Below are 14,484 nucleotides of genomic sequence, written 5' to 3'. Positions count from 1 at the left end.
TTTGTAAAAAAAAATGCTCGTACAAAAGTGTTTGTTTCTTTATATGACTGAACATTTTTTTAGTATTATAATGACTCATTTAGCTACAACAACAAAAAATAATAAAATGAAAAAAAAATGACAAAAATTTGAAAACAAAAGCAATAACCAGCATAACTGACTGTAAGTTTTAGATTTTTACCACTTTTTGAGAGTGGTCGGAACATTAAGAGTGATAGTCATTTTCAGAGGCCTATTATTAATCATAAAAAGGTTGATAATGAAACTAATAATAATATTAATGATAATAATTTTAATCATAATCATAATAATAATCATAATAATCATAATAATCATAATAATAATAATATTAATATAAAAATATTAACGATAATAACAGTAAGGATTAAACTTCTCATATCAAGGCAAAACCGCCAATTTTTCAACCACTCTTTAACGGCTATAAAAAGAGAATTGTAAACAATGTACTTAAGTTTTCTAAAAATTAAAAAAATTTTTATTTTTCTTGCAAAATCCCAAACGCTTTGTTAAGTATAAAATGATAAAGTTATCGTCTAATACTTTTTTTGTTTTTGCTGTTTACGCGCTTTTAGCACAAAAAACTCTGAGCGTTAAATTTCCCCAACTGAGCAAATTGTCCATTCTTAAACAGTCAGAAATAACCACAAGACAATTTTTTTAAAATCTTATTATCAGAAAATCAATAGCTTGCAGTTGATATAAAAAATTCTCATCAAAAGTAGTGTCTGAAGTGTATCTATGACCGAATTATTCATTAATCTCTTTGAAAGTCGAACAGTTATTTTCCAAGTAGTTTTAACAATCACATAACGTAATCTTCAAATAGCAAGCAAATGGATGATAATTAGAAAGGAGAGCTAGAAAGTTTGATGAGAATCAGAAGATGATTGTTCGAATTGGCAAAAAAAATAGTTTTGATCTGTAAATACATTGCAACAATTTCCACTATAAGTTCGTTGATTGTCGTGAAAGTTTGCAAAATGGGATTTGCATGAAAAAAGGAAATTAGAGGCAAAGTTTCTTCTTACTTTCAATGGATTAAAACATTACTTTTTTAATTTGTTTTTTTTTCTCTATTAAGTTTTCTTATAAGTACAACTAATTACAGAAAAACGTTATAAAAACCTGTATAAGACTCATATATATATATATATATATATATATATATATATATATATATATATATATAAATATATAAATATTTCTGTCTGCATTGTTAAAAATCTTTACCAAAAATTGTTTGTGACCTTCACTTTTGCACTCACCTATGCAAGTCGCATCCCGTACTCCATAACAAATCATGTTTGGTAATTCAATTGCTTGATGTTTTTCAGCTTTTTGTTTTGGGTCCAACTTCGAAGGATTTGGTCACTTCTCAGTAAATTTATACACAAGATTTATTTTTAAAAATGCAACTGAAAAATGCAACTTTTCTTGTACTACGTGAACACCAAATTTCTATTCTTGCTTTTTTTCTTCCCAGTTCTTCAATTTCCAAGAAAGTTGGTAGGAGGTCAAGTGAGGTATGGTACTAAAGCCCTATTGTTCGTGATTGGGATTCCACAAAACTTTTAAAAAAAGTGTCTAATTGTCGAGAAAAGTAGTTTGACAGATTTTTCAGGTTTAGTCTTAGATCTATTTCTTCTGTTATCTTAAACAGTTTTTACTTCTAAACATTTAGTTACTGATTCTTTTAGCTGATTAACCAGCTTACGTCTCTAATAAAAACACTAAAAAGACTACTCGTATATCAGGGCAAAGCCCTGAATATTCCGACTGTCTCTTAATTCATATCGAATAGTTTTTGGGCAAAAAAATATTGAAAACCTATACATTTTAGTCAATATCAAAGTGTAAATTTTTAGTCGTACGAAATTAAAACGACAAATTAGCTAGCCTCAATTCAGTTTGGAACAATTTTCTTGTGCGGGATATTTCGCCACGCATAAATATATCGCGTTACGCTCTCAACATTATGAAAAAACTTTTCAAAGCGCGCATAATTTTTTCCAGAACATGGCAATTTTGAAAATTTTCAAACCCCTAGAACTTTAAAAAAAATAATCGGAGGTGAAATATCTTGTTACATTTGAACTCAGGTCAATATCTTCAATGGGGTATAAAAATTTTTTGCTGATTGAAAATTATGATTTCGATCGATGAAAATGGACCGAATAAAAAAACCACACCGAGCATAAGTATTCCGTTTTTTTTCGAAAGTCGGAACAAAAATAGTTAACTTTGATGGAACGTTTTGTGCTACTTGCATAGCGACGTATATCTTGGTTTTGCTTACATCTATTAAATGCATTAAATCTAAATCGCCAGCAAAACTGAGTATTCAGACAAAACTGAGAAAAAAAGCCTGCGCTTTTTTGGCGCTTCAAATTCCTCTAGCTTTTAATCCCCTGCTAATTTTGTAGCTGAACAAAAAAACAATGGAAGTGGAAGTTTAGTTATAAATTATAGAAAACAGGAAAAATTAAGACCTCGTAAGATGCATGATTGATGGGTCTTTGAAACTAGATGCAGAAATGCATAAACTGAGTGTGTTTACCTGAAGCAGAGCAGAGCAGAGTTTGGGCGATGATTAGAAGTAGCTGCAGTTGCAGTTGTGCTGGACATGGTATGCAGTAAGATAACGAAATCATCCACTTCATGCTTGTTCCGCTGCAAGTATGATAGTTGGGTCCATAAAAATAAATGGGTGATTCGATCCCTAAAAATCATTTATGCTGGCTAAAAAACCCGGAGTAAGCAGTAATTGGATAGGCATAGATGCGCGTCTTTGTGTTTTTTTTCATAAAAATAGCAGGAACCAATTTCATACTAGCTTTGTCTAGGGATGTTGTCCCAACTATCATACTTGCAGCCACGTGTACCACTGCTGTTCTTATAATTGCCTGTTTATATGGCCGCCAAAGCATATACCAAATGATAATGATAATGAGATAAAGGATAATTTGAACTGCGATAGAAGTATGTTTGTTTTTCCTCTAAAACAGCAACTATGAACACCTGCTATGGCTCAAAAGTCCACACAAAACACCAACTTCACTGCAATAGATCGAGCGACCGGACAAACGGGTGCTGATTTGATAAATTGAAGAACAGGGGTTTTGGGAAAAAGGTTGAAGTTAGGTGTTGAGCTGTGTATTTTCGGTGGTGCTGCTGGCGGGTTAATTTGAGCGTGAGTTAGTTGATTATACGGTTGGGGATGGATGTGTGGGGGTCGTGACTCGAATCGGATCAGCTGGGTTTGTAGTAGGCTGTAACGTGCAGTAGTATCTGTTCACCATGAGTTGTTCAATATGGTAAGTGCTTGTTTGGTGCTGGATAGAAGCAAACACTGGTTCTGCAGTTATTTTGAGAAGATCTGAAAAGAAAACAGGATATTTGGTATCAGAAGGGGGATTAAACACTATTCACACAATAACATAAATATCCAGCAGCACCTTCACCACGACCAACACCACCAACTGATCTGATTGGTCAACAATGACTGCTAGGGTACTCTATGCTATAACTGCGCAGTGGAATATCAAATAATTCCATTTAGTCTTAACTTTACCCAAAAATTAAAATAATGCTCCACAGTAAACAGTGTACCTTTCTAGCACTGTAGGAACGCCTTGTGGCATATTGACTTGTCAGGGACACTCGTAGTGCTACTGGAAGCAGGTGGACCACTTAGACGAAAAATCACATAATGAACACTAAAAGAGGGGAAATCTGCCAGCTTAGATTCCCCCCGATTCGACCAAACCAGACCAAGAGCTGGACGAGAATCTGGTCGATTCTCTGCCACTACTCAAGATTTTACGCCCAATTTGAAGCTCTAAGGTAGAATATGCTGAAAACATTGATTCATTAAGAGCAATTTGAACAGGTTTTGAGCATTTTTTTTTTAGAAACAGGCGGTTTTTGAATGCTTTTTGTCTCTCTCCCCTTGAATGACGATAGATAAAATGGACTAATAATTATCTTCTGCTCATTTTTATATACTTCTTTTTTCAAGTTCTTTTTCTGTTTCACGTGCTTGCTTTTGCACTTCCGGCTTTTTACGAGCTTTTCGGCACCACAAATGTTTCCAGTACACTCAACAGCGTAATCTTTAGAGTTATGAGCTGGAATCTATTCTGGAGTATAGATCTACAAATTGGGTCTGGTAAACAGGTCTCTGGTAATTCTTTATTCCCTGTTTGACGCCTGGCTCAATATACCAGATCAGAGGCGGCAGTTTGTCAGTCTTCTTTGTCGCCGCGCTGTTGTTCATTAGACCTGTGAAGTGTGGGATTCAAGTCTGTAACGGTGTGGAGTCTGCGGTTGGGGTCTACGGGGGGGGGGGGGGGTGTTGAGGGATATCTGAGAGGTGGTTGATGAATTAAAGAGAGAAAAGACGGCATTACAATCGTCTGCCTCGGTAAAGTGATATCCATACCTTCTCCTTTTCTTTACTAATCCCTCTTAAAATATCGTCCCTGGCAATAGCCGCGAGAACACTAAAGGACTTGTTTGTAGTGTAGACTTAATTAAAGAACAACCTGCTACTGCCAATTGCTGTCTAACCTACCTGTATCATCAAACATACACTAAACTACACTAAAATTACACCATACAGTCAATTTGGTATGATCTTTGAAGCTCACAAACTTCAGTCCAAGTGCAAGTTGACACTAGAAATAAAATTGCCCTATATTTTCTTTTACTTTCTGAGGATCAATCAGTTCTTAGTCGCGTAGCCAAACAATGGAGTGCAGGGGAACTTTTTTGACAATTTTCGACGTTTTTATCGGCACAACTTTTTTTTCTACTCTTTTTAGGTCAGGCACTTCAAAGTTTTTGGGCAATACCGATAAAAATTTGAAATTTATTTACAAAAATTTGCCTGCTGCGCTGAAAATTTTGTCAAAATAGGGTCTTTATAGTGCTTTGGGAGAGCTCAACATCAGAAATTCAATTTTTTTGCTTATCCTTCCATCTCTCTCAAGAAAATCATTGAAATTACCTTGGTATTTACATTATTATAAAGTATAAACAAGGCGAACAATAATTATCTAAAGTGCAACATTTTGAAACATCAATAAAAGTATTACAAAAAATTTTTCCTATATATATTTTTTTCCGACCATTTTTGGCGATCGAAGTAATAGACGTTGATCCAAATTGAACTAGATTGATTTGAAGCAAACTATTTGGTCAGAAAAGTGCTAACATGACTCAAACCTAACGTTTGACTAAATTCTGTTGGCTTTTGGAAGAGAATTCACAAACATTTCGAAGCTTATAGACATCAAAAGTTTCGGTTTCGCTTTGAAACTGTTTGAGACCATTTACACAGCAGTTGGAACATTCACGGCCTTGCCCTGATATTCAAGCAGCTTTGTTGTTTATTAAGGAGATATCGGCAACCTAATTCTCACTCCAATCACACCAAAATTAATTGAGGAAGACAAACTGGCTCAAATAATTGTTTTAATTTATATTTTGTTCCGACTTTCGATACGAAAGTAACGGAATATTTGTGCTCGGGGTGGGTTTTTTTCTTCTTCAGACAAATTTCGACTTTTTACTAGCCATTTGTGACGGATTGTTTTTATATCATTCAAAAGGTATTGTTGTCTTGAGCTCAAAATTGAAAAGATATTTCACCTGTGATCTTTTTTCATAAAGTTATGGGGGTTTACAGATTGCCATTTTGGCCAATTTGGGACAATTAACGCGCGATATATTTCGCGCTATTAACGCGTAAGCGGAGAGTTAATCCGTCTTAAAATCGTTCCAAATTGGTTGAAAGAAGCTTATTTGCCATAATTGTTTTGTTACAATGAGCAAAACCTATCCTTTTGTACTTTATATGGCTTGTGGGGGGATGATTTTTATTTAAAAAAATTTAAATGTATAAAAAAAAACGAATTTTTTTTTCTAAAAATTGAAATTTTTAATGTTATGACTGCTCCATAAAGCTTTAAAAGGCAGTCGTAACATTCAGGTCTTCGCCCTGATACGAGCAGTCTTTTTTATTTTTGTAAATGACAAGAAGCAAGACTCAATATGGACAATACAAAAAAAAAATTCGGAGTTGTAAAAAAATCTTCAAAAATTTTTGGTTCAAAATTATTTTGGAGACAAAATAAAATCAATTTTGAGGAAACCTGTAATTTAATTTCGGACGTTTTGTACGTGGTCGTCAGATATTTATTTTCAACAGTTATAGTAATCAGCAAACAATTAACTCTGCCAAATTAGTGGTAACATCGGTCACCTGATGTAGTGTGTTGTTAATTTTGGGCCATTATTTTTTTTTTGATGTTCTCTTTTTTTGTTTTGGAAATAAGAAAGTTTCAAGAAAAAATCATGAAAAATAATTTTGAAAAGTTTGTCTGAGCAAAATTTCACCGTACACTTCTCTTTTAAAAAAGCCAGTGTCTTAGAAGTTTTGTAGAACAAATCCTTGTCTTGTGAAATTTTTAGAGCTTTAACTTAAAAGAATTTGAAAATTTTATACAAAAAATTTGAAAAATTCTTATTTTGGTCAACCATGGGTAAAAAAGAGAGCTAACTGGCTACAGAAAACAAGTTTGACAATTTAGAACTATTTTGGCGCTGACAAACGATTATTTATCTCAATCCATTTGTCAAAAAATTCAGAAATGCTAGTTTCTTGCTTTGTATTTTTTGATTGACTTATCTGATAACATCGTAGAGAAGTATAATAAAAGTTGTAAATTTGATATACAGATTGTCAAAGTTTCAATGGTCAGGAAGACCAAGACTCGCTATCTTAGAACATTTGTTATAAGAACCCTAAGACTTCTTGCAAAATTAAGGTTCATAGAATGAAGCAAGAAAGGGACTTTTTAAATAAAACTTATAACATTGAATTGTTGTAAGATTAAGAAAGTTGTCAAAAATTGAAAGATGAAAGATTGAAATTTTTCCAACAAAATTTTTTCAAAACTTTACTTCAGGTTTACTTTTTGAAAACTCCTCTGTTATCCGTTGTGGCGGAGTACACTAACGGAACCTCATATGCCATAAATAATTACTCGCAAAAATTTTTCAGAGCTAGTTTTTGGCTGATGTCTAAAAATATTATCAACATATACGTGAACCCCACATACAACACGTCCAAAACTATTTGACATAGTTTGTCAAAATTGAAATTCTAATGTCTCCAAATTAATTTCGAACCGTTTAATACGTATAACTAGGATACTTTTGAAAAAAAAACTTTCAAAATTGTGTTTTTGAATTTTTTTGTTGGAAATACAAGCATTATAATCAAAACTTGAAAGATTTTTATGCTCGAAAATTTGAAAAAAAAGGTTGAATTTTTGAAAAATTCCGTTGATTTTTGGGAAAAGTTACTATCCTAGAACTAAGCTTGTGCTTGTCCAAAATTATCTACAAACTCGTTAAAATTTTTTAAGATGTAGGGCATTTTTGTTGGTTGAACAACTCGGTTGGCTCAACTCAAATAATCTGCAACAAATTCGACTTTGTACTTTATTTTGAGATTTAAGTAGGACCCGCATGTAACTTTTTGTATGTAATTGTTTGGATAGTCTTATTGGTCCATGTAGTTCAATCCGAGATGTATGAATTAGCAGGAGGGGTCTTTAAAGTATTTCTAAAAGGGGAAATTGTTTGGAAAAAACGTGGTTTAACAAGAATCTGTATGACCTTTAAAAAGTGTGGCTCTGGATCCGCTGTATATTCCGGCACTGACACTTTATGTCACTGAACCCAGCGCTTGACTTGAGATTTTTAGCAATCCTCAAATTAAACAAAGGACGTTGGGTCGGCGGTAAAGAGTGAGGGGCTGGCAAATTGGGTTGTCGGGGGCTGGCAAATTTGATGTAGTTGCGATAAGGCACTCGATGCTTGTCAGCCGGTTATACCAGAGTGAATAAAAGACCAAAATATGCTCGGTGCTTCTGAATGATCATTTGTCCCAAATAGGGGAGACAGAGGAGTGTGGATCATGACGATGGACGTGGACTCATAACTTGTGATAAAAAGTAGGGTATATTACAAATCTGCAGCATAAAATAACGAGAAATTGATAAAAGGGTCTGCTTACAATTATAAACAGAATTAAGATGACTCACGTGTTTTACTATATGATGACGATGAAATGAATTAAGAACGAATATAAATATGGAATATGGAGTTATGAAGTTTGGGCTGGGAAAAAGAGATGAAGTTTGCGTAATATGATTGAATATTTTTTGAGACTACAAAAGTAGAGGCAACAATATGACCCTTCAGCTGCAATTGACATTAAGTGTTACATTTGACCCATTTGAGCAGTGTGTGGTGCAGTGAATACAAGTTAATTGTTTGACCATTGGACTAACGGAGAAACAAACTTTGCTGTAGAATTCAATTCAATGTAGTGTAGCATGATGTACATATATAATCATAGGACTGTATCTCCAGCCATATGGATCTCTAGTGGTCAGCCCTATTATCCGGCCATTTCATGACCAGAATCATAATAGAGAGATATAGAAGTAAAAGATAGTGGTGTTTGTGCTTAGTTGAGTTGAATTGGGTTGATATGATTGAGTGAATATGAGTAGAGGCGGTGTGGTCGCACCACATCACAGATATTCTAGCCACCTTTGTGTCCTATTTTGAGTTTAAATGAATTAGAGAAGCAGTTATAACATATGAGCAACTGGGTGATCACCAAGTTTTGTAATAGTGTATAGTCAAAGCTGGGTATCCTGTATGTGTTTCTATGTGCCCATTAAAGGAGACCCAATTCGACTCATGATTCGACTTTGTTCGACTATAGTGTTCATTCGACCGTCTCAATTTGCGGCGTAAATCGGACTCCTTTCGACCATGAGTCGAACACCTCAGCCCGGGTAAAAGTGCGGAAAAAGTCACAGGCCCAAACAGCTTGGCCATCTTTGTCAAGATCTTGATAAATCTTGAAGATTTGCCAAAGCTAAAGTTCTTGAAAAAGTAAAGACGCTACATCCCAGGTCGAAGTGCTCTTTTTATATATCGACAGTCTCGACCAAATATCGGTATGTTTTGTAATTTTTGGACCACAGAACAACACACTGCCCGATTTTGCCCCGATCGATTCAGATGTTTTTTGATCGTCTCGACCAAATGAATTATGTCTCGACTGTTCTTGTCTCGATTTTCTCGACTGAAGAAATTGTGCTCGTTTTTGCTCTAGCCTATAACACTTTTTGAAGGCTGAGATAGAGTTAGAAAAATGGCAAGTAGAAAAGAAAACAAATTGAATTTTTTTTGCGGAAATTAGTTTGAGTTTGTGAGGTTGTTTGTTCTAAAAACTCCTCAGAAAACTTCAAAAAAATTTACTGCAGCAAAACTAAACTGCAGCAACTTTATATAATAAACATGGTCGCATGCTTTACTTGCTCAAAATTAGACTAAAACTCTAAAAACAAAATAAAAGAATTTCGATGAAATAAATTAAGAGATAATTCTCGCTGTTTTGCTCAATTTCGGAAATGGCGCTGAAATATCTCTGAAACAGCGCTTAAAATCCCAGCTTTGAATGAACGCTGAATCATGTCTGACACAGTTAAGCATTTAAAGTAAGCGCTTGATTATCTCTGAATCATTGCTGAATCATGGCCATCGTCACAGTAAATTATCCCAGATTCGGTCCTGCACTTTAGTTTAAAAATTCATCGCTGTTCATACCTTGATCAGTGGCCACTTATCCACGATCAATACATTTGCAGCACTGATTTATGGCATATTGCTAAATAAGGGATGACTATCATTGAAAAGTCAATAAGGATTGACATTTCTAGAATGCGGCAAACATCTAACCTCGATTGAATGTTGCTCAGTGCATCACAGTAATAGAGTCTTTTTGAGCAGATTGTTCTTTCAACTTTTCATAGAGAAACCAAGTCAATTTTTCAAATTAATCACTTAATAGAAAAAAATAGATAGTGCTCAACTTTTGTATCGTAAATGCTCGACTTAGGTTTTGACCTCGATCGATTTTTGTTTGAAATTGTTCCAGAGGAATCAAGTATCACAGATTTCTTCCTCAGAACTGTTTATGATTGATTTGCACACTAAACAAGGATGGCCGGTTGCTGTGCAAGAAGCACAGAATATTCGGACCATATTCTTGAAAAAATACCTGAAAATGTTTTCTCATATTTTTTCAGAGTAATGTTTTTTTTGTGCGTGGTGTGATGAAACAATCGGACAAAAATCTAGAAATTAGGCATATTCAACAATCGCAGTATAAGCAAATCGGGCAACAAAAAGTGGCAAGAAAAGACAAAAAACTGAATTTTTTGCGGAAATTAGTTTGAGTTTGTGAGGTTGTTTGTTCCAAAAACTCCGCAGAAAACTTCAAAAAAATTTACTGCAGCAAAACCAAACTACAGCAACTGTATAAGAAGCCTGGTCGCATGCTTTACTTACTCAAAATTAGACTAAAACTCATACATTAGACTCAAACGCGAAATGTCGTTCCAATCACGAGTGAAAGTGCTTAAACATGATGTATCTTTTAACCTACTCTAATGATTATTTGTGTTACCTAATTTTGCATGGAATACAAATAAGACTAAAACACACGCGATGACAAAGTTGCACGCCAATTTCAATAGTCGGAACAACAAGGCCTATTTTTAATCCTTTTGGTTTGTTTTGATTAAATAAATTGTACGTGTAACATAAAATGTTCACAAGCGCTCTCATCCTGGAATATTCATGAAAACTCGGATTATATAGATCATGGCGTATAAGATCTTCAAAATTTCAGAAAATCTTTAAAATGTTTGGCGTAATTTTTTGGTTTTTTTAACGATAATTATTCTTCATGATCTTTTTTCATTTCAAGAATTTGCGCTGTGATTATACAGCTTTCAAGACTCTTGACACGATCTTGCAAAATTCCCATTTATTTTTTTCATTTTTTCTAGTATTTTTCAAGATAAAACTTACAAGAGTTACTGGGTGTCAGTATTATTAGTAGTAGTACTAGTACGATTTGTCAACTACTGCAATATAAATTTCAAGTTGGATGGAGATTTATTCCAAATTGAATATGTTTTCACTATATTTTTTCAATTAATGCAATATAGGCTTCAAATTATTGGCAAAGTGGCATTTTTTTAATTTGAACAAAAAAACGGGTAAGAAATAATGATGTGTAAAACAAGCCCATTAGCACATTTTTGAGTTTCCTAATGAGAAAACGAAAAATGCTCAGACAAGTTTTTATCAACAAGAAGATAAATATCCTAATTAGTTTTTGGAATCAGAATTGAGCCCAATTTAATTATGTATGTTAAACATTTTGTAAAATCCTTATTTTACCGTACTTGACACTAGGCGAGCTTTCCAAGAGGTTTTTAAAAATAGGCGGAAGAAAACTCGATTCCCAAGCTATCACCCAGCGTTTTCCAATCCCCTTTTTTGTAACCTCCACTCATATAACCCCGAAATTCGATAATCCCGCTGCAATTTAACCTTTGTTTATTGCCAATGGTTAGATCAAAGTGAAACTTACTGGAAATTCATTTGTAACTATGGCCTCGGTAAACATCAAAGCTTTCAAAAAAAAAGTTTGCGAAACAAAAGAAAGTAACCAAAACACTGCTAAATGCGGTTTTTTAGTATTCGACAGAAAAGACATTGCCAATAGCTTAGACTATGGAAAAACTTTTGCAACTAATCCGACTGGCATGATTCAATTTAGTAACCAATAATGATAAAACGAGAATAATCTTGAAAATATTGGTGCTAGCAACAGGTTAATTGGCTGAATTTAAAAGAAATATGGAAAAGAGAATGACTGTGACCAGAAAGTTGATCTGATCTAACATTTATTCAAATATGACTATTTAAGCTATTAAGTTAATCTAACTTTTCGAATCATCAAAAAATTGTCATTTTTTATTGAATTTACAGCAAACAACGCAATGTCTGAAGAGTTTGCCAGCCCTTAGTCTCAACCTAGCGTCCCACCTGAGGAGCGATCGTTCCGGGATTAAGCTGCTAGAAACAGCATTTATCAAATGCGTGTCGAGACAGTGGGTTTTCTCAAGTCTTTGGGAGGCTAAAAAGAAATGTCCTTTCTCAAAACAATACACAAGCAAAACTTGAAATTAAAAATCAGTGAAAGAACAAAAGAAGAAACAATTATCTTCAGTTCGCAATTGTGCGAAAATAGCCAAGCAGTTTTTCCTTCGTATGTACAGTTTTACAGTTTTACAGTTTTACTGTAATTTTTTACAGTTTTTTGTATACGACCCGGTAAATTTTTTCTGAATTGGTGATAGTATGAATTATGATAGTATGCAATAATGCGATTCATCTACAACAGTTGTTGTTCTGGCCAAACCGGAGGATGAGGCAGCCCTTTGATTCCATAGTTAAGGACTGAAGAATACTTCTCCATTCGGGTCTAGACTTTTTAAATGATTGAATCCGAAAAAGGAACAAGTCGTCGAGTTTTGCGATTTGCTTCGACTGTTTTATATTGCGAATGCATTCTATTCGAAGTTCCTTGACTGTTTTCTCATATGAATATGATTTTCTAGTTTTCCTTCATTTTCAAAGGCCAGTGAGGTAACATTTTAAGTGCTAATTGATTTTGGTAGTTTTTTTGCAATTCTTTTATAATCCAAATTCCGACGATATTTTTCCCATAGAGAAAGGTAGAAGAAATATTCCGACTGCTTAGACTGTGGGAAAGTTTTTTTGAAACCCTTGAGTAGTGAGTTGCTCAAACGTTCAGCAAAATTGTTTCAGTTTTAACCAAGCGGCCAGTGTTCTTATGGTAAATTGTTGAAAAGCAAATAGGCCAGCTTCGGCTAATCAAGAAAGACCAAAGCGTGTAGAGAAAGGCTGAGAAAACGTTTTCGGGTGACTTTGAAAATTCCTCCAGCTAACCATAAGTTTGATTCTTCCGGCACACCTGGAACTTTAGATTCGCCCGAAAAATAAGTCTACTAAGAGCATTTTGTCCACTATCACAGCTTAGAAAACTTTTGAATAGTTTGGGTTTTTCGAAATTTTTATTTACTGGGGAGACGAGTGAAACTTGTTCACTGTTCTTGTTGCACACTCGCATTGTAGTTTGAACACTCGATTTGAACTACAAATTTTTTTAGTTGTTAGGGCTAATTGAGTGGCAAAATCGTCTGTTATGGGCTGAATCGCGGTTGAGTCTATGACGGTTGGGGTCTTACTATTGCTCAGATCCTGATGATCGGCAGACATAGTCAAACATCAGGATTTCCCTTAGAAACGTCTTGAGTATATTCACCAATCGTTTCAAAAAAAATGTGTTCGTTCTTAATTGATGTAGTTCGGCAAGTATTAGTTTTGTATTTTGAGCAGTTGGATTTCGTATTTATTTTCTTTTTGCATTGAAAATAGAACTCGTTGCCTGATACCACTAGTATTTGATTTTATTTGATTTGAAAACTTCTCAAATGATAGGTTCCTCAAACGAAAAATTTGCAATTGAGAACAAAGTTTTGCATTATACTCTGTAATATTTAGGATGTTTGTTTCTGTTTCTTGATTCAGCATGAAAAAAAACCACAATACTTGGACATAAATCATTGCCACCCTTGGAGTTCAAAAAAGTCGAAGACATACTGGAAAAAATACACAATAAGGGAAGAACTCTCCCATAAGTCTCAATTTTTTTAAGATGCGGCGGACTGTATCCAAACTTTTTGTGCATTTTTCAAATACATACATCTAAAAAAATTCGAAAATAAATATTTTTAATATTATGGTGTTTCTCACAATTGATTAAAAAATTTAAAAAAATTTAATAGATCAAATGTCTTGCAGTTTTTTTCTGCAAATTCTCATCACATCACGAGCGCTTTGTATTTGAAATCTTTTTGAATGCTTGTTTTTTCTTACCTTTTCGCAATTGATAAATTTGGTCGAAAGCGCTATGCAACTTGCACACAGAAGAAAAAGTTACTGCGGTTCTAGTCTGGAAATTATTGGCGGATAACGATAGTTCCGCGCAAAAAACCTAGCAAAGTTTGTACGGGCAGAATAAAAATGCGGCCAAGGGATAAATGGTAAATCGCGCGAAGAACCCCTCCTTCCTCTTAGTAACTTCCCCTCTTTTTCACTTAAGAATTATCCAGAAAGTTTATTTGCACTCACCACTATGGTATTTGCGGTAGAGTCATTTGAGCCGGTCGAGATAGAGATTTGAAAAAAAAACAGTAACTTTTGAATTGTCAAACCGGTCGCTCTGGAACAGTACGAAGAACCAGGTATTGCGTTAAAAATGAGCTGTTAGAACCAGTGTCAGAGCTGAGTAGAACAGAAAAAGGCTAATTTGCAGACTGACCTTAATGGCGTTAAAATATTGGGTTCAACTTTTTCTTTGTGGGACTGAACCGTTGATTTCAATTCGCATATTTGGTTACATGAATACTCTGCCATTTTCCAAACCACATT

At 34.3% G+C, this 14,484-nt stretch overlaps 1 protein-coding gene across 1 annotated transcript in view; it reads right to left on the bottom strand.

Moving 5' to 3' along the window:
• Window positions 1–7,905, bottom strand: part of LOC134841850 (uncharacterized) — a 135,476-nt gene extending 127,571 nt beyond the window's left edge. Inside the window, exons 1-3 of the mRNA XM_063857889.1 lie at window positions 7,708–7,905; window positions 2,888–3,397; window positions 2,579–2,691 (exon numbers count right to left, since the gene is read on the bottom strand). Of these exons, the coding sequence (XP_063713959.1) occupies window positions 2,579–2,681 (103 nt within the window). The 5' untranslated portion in view covers window positions 2,682–2,691; window positions 2,888–3,397; window positions 7,708–7,905. The remainder of the gene's footprint in view (window positions 1–2,578; window positions 2,692–2,887; window positions 3,398–7,707) is intronic.
• Window positions 7,906–14,484: the final 6,579 nt, after the last annotated feature.

This window comes from Symsagittifera roscoffensis, chromosome 3, assembly GCF_963678635.1.
Source record: "Symsagittifera roscoffensis chromosome 3, txSymRosc1.1, whole genome shotgun sequence".
Classification (NCBI taxonomy): domain Eukaryota; kingdom Metazoa; phylum Xenacoelomorpha; order Acoela; family Convolutidae; genus Symsagittifera; species Symsagittifera roscoffensis.
The sequence above is the reverse complement of the archived record's forward strand: the minus strand, read 5'-3'. Positions and strand labels throughout refer to the sequence as shown.